At 49.3% G+C, this 6,348-nt stretch overlaps 1 protein-coding gene across 3 annotated transcripts; it reads right to left on the bottom strand.

The window, feature by feature from the left end:
- Positions 1-18: 18 nt before the first annotated feature.
- Positions 19-6,017, bottom strand: Il24 (interleukin 24). Of its 3 annotated transcripts, none has more exons than XM_050147867.1 (6): positions 5,860-6,017; positions 4,069-4,259; positions 3,144-3,206; positions 1,978-2,136; positions 1,514-1,588; positions 19-485 (listed from the first exon to the last, which is right to left on the bottom strand). In XM_050147867.1, exons 2-6 carry the CDS (start codon positions 4,231-4,233, stop codon positions 402-404), a joined length of 546 nt encoding a protein of 181 aa, XP_050003824.1. In that variant the 5' UTR covers positions 4,234-4,259; positions 5,860-6,017; the 3' UTR covers positions 19-401. The 3 variants fall into 3 exon arrangements, with proteins under 3 accessions (XP_050003824.1, XP_050003825.1, XP_050003826.1); XM_050147868.1 differs by having other exon boundaries at positions 4,069-4,262; positions 5,860-6,010; XM_050147869.1 differs by lacking the exon at positions 3,144-3,206.
- Positions 6,018-6,348: the final 331 nt, after the last annotated feature.

Below are 6,348 nucleotides of genomic sequence, written 5' to 3'. Positions count from 1 at the left end.
ATAAATAAACAGAAGCAACCCAGTTTAAATATTCATTGAGCATCCATCCACTGCCCCCATGCTGTAGCCAGATCACAGGAAATACTGTGGAAGCATGGGGCACTACATTCTGCTGCTTTCATGGAGCGTCCAAGTTCTCAAATAAATATGGCTACCACCGATACAGTGACAGTGATTTAAATAAAGTTGTAATAAATACGCGAATCCACCTTGTGGATCAGTTACAGCATTCAAAGGCACCTTCCATGACTGTCATGTGGACTGCTGAGGAAGGAAGTCTAAAGGGAAGCCTGAGCCAACCATGGAGTCAGTCTGTGTCCGAGGGTCTGAGGACAGCATGGGTGTAAACAATGGCTTGAAACGACACGGAGGACGAACGAGGACATCATCCTGACAGACAGTCAGAGCCGGTAGAATTTCTGCATCCAGGTCAAGAGAATGTCCACTTCCCCAAAGGCTTTCACCAAAGCTGCTTCTGTGTCCATCTGCAGCAAATGGAGAGAAAGGGGTCAGGGATATTGACTTCAAGAATAGTTTCCTTTCAGCCTGGCTTGCCTGAAAGGGACCTGACTCCAAATTAGCTGAATCACCCGGGGAATGGCCTCTGATAAATGCATCCACCCATCGCTTGTACCCCATCCATGTGTATTTTGTTTCCAGGGTGAGGAAAAGGGGCTGTTGAGTAGTGGGTAAGGAGCCAGAGAAGAACACAGACCTTGAACATAGAACCATGGGATGCCACCTAGGAAAGATGTGGTGAGCTCACTGGGAGGATAAGCATGCTTTTGTACATCCCACCATGGATTTTAGACTGGTGTATCTGCTCTCCCATAAAGTGATCAAAACCAAGCATGTTTTCTTTGAGGGTGAGGGTACTAGGCTTGAGATTTGGATTTTCTTTTGTGTGTTATTCTAGAAAGATATAATGTAATCCTCTATTTTTTATTCAAAATGAGACCGATTGAACATTGCAGAAACGATGCAGATGTGTTGGAAGGTCAGTTATTCACCCTCTTTCTCAGCTCTAACATTAGGTACCTGTAAAACTTTCTTTTAAGGGAAGTCCTCAATAGTGAACAATCTTGTAAGGAAAAACAATATCATTTCTGTTTGAAAACTAACAGGAGAGGACACTAAGAGAGACTTACGTAGATCTCATCTACATGGGAAGTAGAAAAAGACCAGATCTTCCAAGTAAATTGGGAGCATGAGGACCTTGGGGGAGAGTTGGAGGGGAGAGGGTAGAGGCAGGGAGGGGAGCAGAGAAAAATGTAGAGCTCAATAAAAATTCTAAAAAAAAAAAAAACACTAACAGGAAAAGAAATCACTTCTGCAAAGTAGATGCTTATTTTTGCAAATATGTGTGTCTCCCTCCCGGGTCAGGTAGGTCTGGGACTAGCCCAGAGGAGGCACCTGCATTCAAGTCTGCATTTGGTCTCTGGGGCACTCCCCTGTGACAGTTCAAGCTTGTCTGCTTCTGTTGGGTGGGCCTGGTTCCAGCTGCTAGCCTCACCTGTTTGTATGCTCTGCGGAACAGCAGAAACCGCCGGCGTGCGCTCCCGCTGATGGGAAGCATGTCCTCGTCCTTCTGCGGATCAGCAAGAAACATTCCTAAGGTTAGAGCAGAGTGGAGGTTCGCCCCTCCAGCTCTTCCTGGTGCTATCAGGGTGGGGCTCCCAGATCCTGTGAGGTTTTCACTGAGTTCTACACTCTCAAGGAAGCCAGAGCCAGAGTCCCAACATAGGACAGGCTGTACCTTTCTTCCCACCAAATCTCTACAGTAGAAACGTCATTCCCATTTCACAGATGACAAAACTGAAGCCCAGAGAAGTGGAGCGCCTTGCATGGGTTATCTCTCTGATCAGAGAAGTTGGAGACCTGAACCTATTACTCGGTGTTAGGAATGGAAGGATTGGATGGGGGAGGGGCAGATTCTCAAGCCCACCATTTCCCAGGCTCCAGTCCTGATCTACTCACACTAGGCTGCAGTTTTGACATGATGGCAATAAAGTTGTTGGCCAGAGTGGAGAACTCCTTCAAGGGCTTTAATTTAGCTATTTTGCTGTAGTAGTTTTTGAAAACGGTGTCCAGGTAGAACTTCAGCAGACTGTGGGCAAGGTAACAACTCTCAGCATCCTGGGGAAGAACCAAATCGTTGAGGCATCTGCCAACCCTAACCCTAAAGAGAAAACCCATGAGCCACTCAAGGCAAGATGAATGCCATAGGGTCTCCTTGGAAATGATGGTGGCACTAGACAGATCTGAAGGGATGGCAAGAGTTTTGTAGAACAAGTGATTCACAGAAGGATCCCAGACCCCAAGAAGAAGATGCCCGCCCAAGGTGAGTCAGCCATTCCAGATGCTAGCCTGGTTCCCAGGACTCCTGGCTCACCACCCAGATGATCGATATTCCCTTCCTTCTCTACTGTATGACCTCATTAACGTGATGGGTCCTGGAAGGCATTTGGACTCGGACTTTGTGATTGAGACAAGGAAAATGACAGGAAGGAGAAGAGTGAGACACCTGATGCCCTTGAACCCAGCAAGGGCTGTCTGGCCCTTTCTGCTCCCAAGCTAGGTGCCCTCAGGGGACATTCCATGCATGTCATAGACTGGCTGGAGCAGTGGTTCTCAACCTTCCTAACACAGCAACTCTTTAACACGGTTCCTCATGTGGTGACCCCAACCACAACATTATCGTTGCCACTTCATAACAGTAATTTTTGCTACTCTTACGAATTGTCATTAAATATCTGTGTTTCCTGGTGGTCTTAGGCAACCCCTGTGAAAGGGCCATTTGACTCCCAAAGAGGTCACAACCCGTAGACTGAGAACCACTGGTCTATGCTTATGGTAAGAAGATAGTAGCAGGTGAGAGAAAAGGATGGAGGTGAAATGCCGACTGACTTCAGTAAATGCCCGCTGTGTTTCCATAAGCAAAAGCAAGGGCCTGACTCAGTGGAAAATGATGCTTATCAGCCCCAACCCCCACCCTTTCGCCTACCAACAGAGTAGTAACACCAAATAGAGACCACCCTGCCTCATGTCCTGCCCTGTCCTGTGTAGGGTCACCTCCGAGCAGAAGGGAAGAGCTCCCATCAGCCCCTCTTAGAGAGCTATCCCATTCCCCACTTTCTGATTACCGAGACATTCTGAAGAACCTGAGGCTTCAGCAGCCGGACACTTGTGATGCCATCCTGAGTTTGCTTTGGGAACAGAAAGAAAAGATGTCTCCAGGTTAGGCATCTGCGTGTAGGAGCCAATCGTGCTAATTCACTGTTCCCCCAACTCCAAACTCTCTCCCATCTGTGAGCTTCGGAGGCCAGAGGGACCAGAGGAGGACCCAGGAAGGGACACAATGAGCTCGCTCCTGGGGAGGCGGTACAGGTCCCGTCTACAGAAAACCACTAAGCTTACTCATCCCAAAGGGGCACATGGACCCCCAGGGGTCCTTAGAGCCTGACCACAAACTTGAAAAGAAACCTTTGCTTCCTTTAGTCCTATGAGACACAAGGAAATGGAGCCTTTCAGGGAGCCACAAAGGGTAAGGTAATTGGGAACAGATGGCTGAACCTAGGAGCTGCCTCTTACTTTTGGAGGACTCTCCAAAACCCAGAACCTCTCACCCTGCTCCTTAAACTTGAGCCAAACTCACCCAGGATGAAGTAGAATCACTCAGGGTCCCTTTTACACCCTTTGGACTCTGATTCTTTGACTGGTGGCTGGCCACAATGACTGGGCCTCAGGTTCCTCATGTATGGCAGTAGGCATATGGAGCCTCCTGACCTTATCAGGGTTCTCTTTGTTTGTTGTTTTGTGTTTTTGAAACAGGGTTTCTCTGTGTATCCTTGGCTGTCCTGGAACTCACTTAGTAGACCAAACTGGCCTCAAACTCAGAGATCTGCCTGCGGCTGCCTCCCAACTGCTGGAATTAAAGGTGTGCGCCACTACCGCCCAGCTCATCAGGGTTCTTACATATGAAATGAGAGCTGGAAAGGGATCCATCGTCCTGAAAAGATACCCCCTATGGGAGCACCATGAAAGGATCCAGGGCTAGCCTCTACTTACCACAGCATTCTTCACAGCCCAGAAGGCCTCCCACAGTTCTGGGAGAACGACCCCTTCAACTCGGCAAGGCCCAAATCGGAACTCATGACCCTGGAGCCCTGGCACTTGGTTCCAGAGAAGAAGGATGAGGGTCAGGCAGGACAGAGTCTGTAGAACTGAGCTCATCTGGGCAGAGGAAAGGGCAGGTGCTTCTGCTGAAGGAAAGGAGGCGTTAGCCTGAGCCAACCTCTGACTCGGAACCCACACCCTCAAACAACGTTCCCAGAGGTGATACAGCCACCCTTAGGAGCACACAAATGGGGCCTGGGGCTAGAAAAATGCTGTGGTTTGCATGCTTCCACCAAACTCATATTTAGATCCGCTCCCTCCTGTGAGGTACATAGAGGCAGGACCTTTAAGAGGATGAGGTTACCACATCTTTGCCTTCTTGAGTGAATTCATGATTGTATGGATTACTGGTCGATGGGATAGCTAGCGTTCGAGTGAGTTTTGTAAAAGCCAGCTCAGCTCTGCCTTGCCTGTGCCTTCTTGTCCCATGATACCAGACACTGTCTGGGACTGAGTATGCAGGCTGTGCTTTGGGATTATCAACCAAAAGGATCGAGGAAATGTCACCCCAATATTAAACTCACCAGAACTCTGAGACAAGCATCTTTTCTTTATAAACTATGCAGTGTCTGATGTTCCGTAGAACAACAGAACAGGTCCTAAGACAGGTGGGTTTCCAGGTAAGAACACAGCAAGCCTTGTAGGATGCCCCGGAGTGGAGCAAGGGTCTTGCTACCCTCCAGCTCATAGCTGCTGGTGGTGCTACCTCTCTGCCCTCCGTCACCATGTTCATCCACCTCCACACCTGTATCTCCTTCCTTCTCTCTCCCAGTCCTCCCGGCCACCAACAGAAATGGGACCAAGAGGAAGGAAGAAGAATTTGGCCAAGAGCACAAGAGACCCCAGACTTAGGAGGAGAAAGAGCTCACTTCATCCTTTGGTTTCGAGGACCCGCTTTTGAGTCCTAGAGCAACTTCTATAGATCTATTTCTCCATCTGGAGGCAAGCAGCCTTTACCCTGCAACACAAGGTAGCCCAGGGTTGTTAACAGAGGCCCACAGGGAGAGGTACAGGAGGCAAGTCTGGGTCACACGCTCAAGTCTGCCACCTCAGTTGGCAGACGCGCACCTAAGAACTGATCTTTCCAGTAAGCGAAATCAGAAGGAAGGGCATGAGTTCCAGGTGAGTCATTCTCAAAATGCTTCTCTGAAGAGCCCGTTGGGAATGACTGTGTGGCAGCCCCTCAAGCGGCAGTCAGCGCCGTGCCTCCATGACTACCACAGAAAACTGTTTGCCGTGCCTCCCTGGCTCTTTGCTTCTCTTCTCTCTCCTCTTTACTCCTCCGCCCCATTTTCTACAACCCTATAGGAGCCAGCCGTCTTAGTCATGTCCTTGCCTGACACCTGAAGAAACTATCTCCCAACCTCAGAAGGGCAGAGAATAAATACTTGGGATAGGGAACAGGTGCCCAAGGCCAGATCCCATTGTCAAACATCTTCCCATGCTCTTCTAAGCGCTGTAGGCTTCCCAACTCCTCTTGAAGTCCATCTCTGGGTCTCTTATCCCCTTGGCCTTCCTCCCATGCAACCCCAATCCTCCTTGGGATAAGCTGGAGTAATCAACGCCTCATTCAGTTATTTCAAGAGGTTGGTATCTGCCAATCAGCCCTTAAGCCGGCATTCCCAAATAAGGCCACAGCCTAAAGCTTCAGAGCAAAGGCTATGGGCAGCCCCCATGGCTCACCTCAGGTCCTGAAGTGATGCTAGAGGAGGCTGGTGAAAGCGGCTGGAAAAGTTGGGCAAGCTCCTCACCATTCATCCGTAGAGGATATTCTTGTAGGTAGCAAGCTCCTGTCTCAATTGTGTATGCAGGCAAGGGAGGCTTGGAGAACTGTATATAAGGGGTCTGGCAGGCAGGGGCGGGGGCAGAGAGGAATGCAGAGGAAGGGAAATTGGTCATGCTTCTCCAGAGAATTACTTCACCACCTAGTCACCCTTTGCTAGGAGACAAGGGGGGAAGTGCAGACATCAGTTCCTCAGGTGAGGTCAGCTGAGGGACTGGTGTCTGCACTTCCCCACTGTCTGGGAGCAGAGGCAGTCACTTTCCTAGCATCTCTGAACTGTAGTTCCTACAGCTACAATTTTTTATTTTTAAAGATTCCAAATTATGCCCAGTGTTACATGCATGTCATCCCAGCACTTGGGAGGTAGAGGCAGGAGGATCAGAAGTTCA

Source organism: Alexandromys fortis, unplaced genomic scaffold (assembly GCF_014885135.2).
Source record: "Alexandromys fortis isolate MF-2015 unplaced genomic scaffold, M_Fortis_MF-2015_v1.1 scaffold_58, whole genome shotgun sequence".
Taxonomy (NCBI): domain Eukaryota; kingdom Metazoa; phylum Chordata; class Mammalia; order Rodentia; family Cricetidae; genus Alexandromys; species Alexandromys fortis.
The sequence above is the reverse complement of the archived record's forward strand: the minus strand, read 5'-3'. Positions and strand labels throughout refer to the sequence as shown.

Excerpts from the sequence above, each read along its gene's own strand:
- Il24 (XM_050147867.1), bottom strand. The coding sequence starts at position 4,233 with ATGAGCTCAGTTCTACAGACTCTGTCCTGCCTGACCCTCATCCTTCTT. Across the intron at positions 3,207-4,068 it reads GGGCTGTGAAGAATGCTGTG|CAAACTCAGGATGGCATCAC; the intron begins GTAAGTAGAGGC and ends CTGTTCCCAAAG. Across the intron at positions 2,137-3,143 it reads AGGTTCTTCAGAATGTCTCG|GATGCTGAGAGTTGTTACCT; the intron begins GTAATCAGAAAG and ends GTTCTTCCCCAG.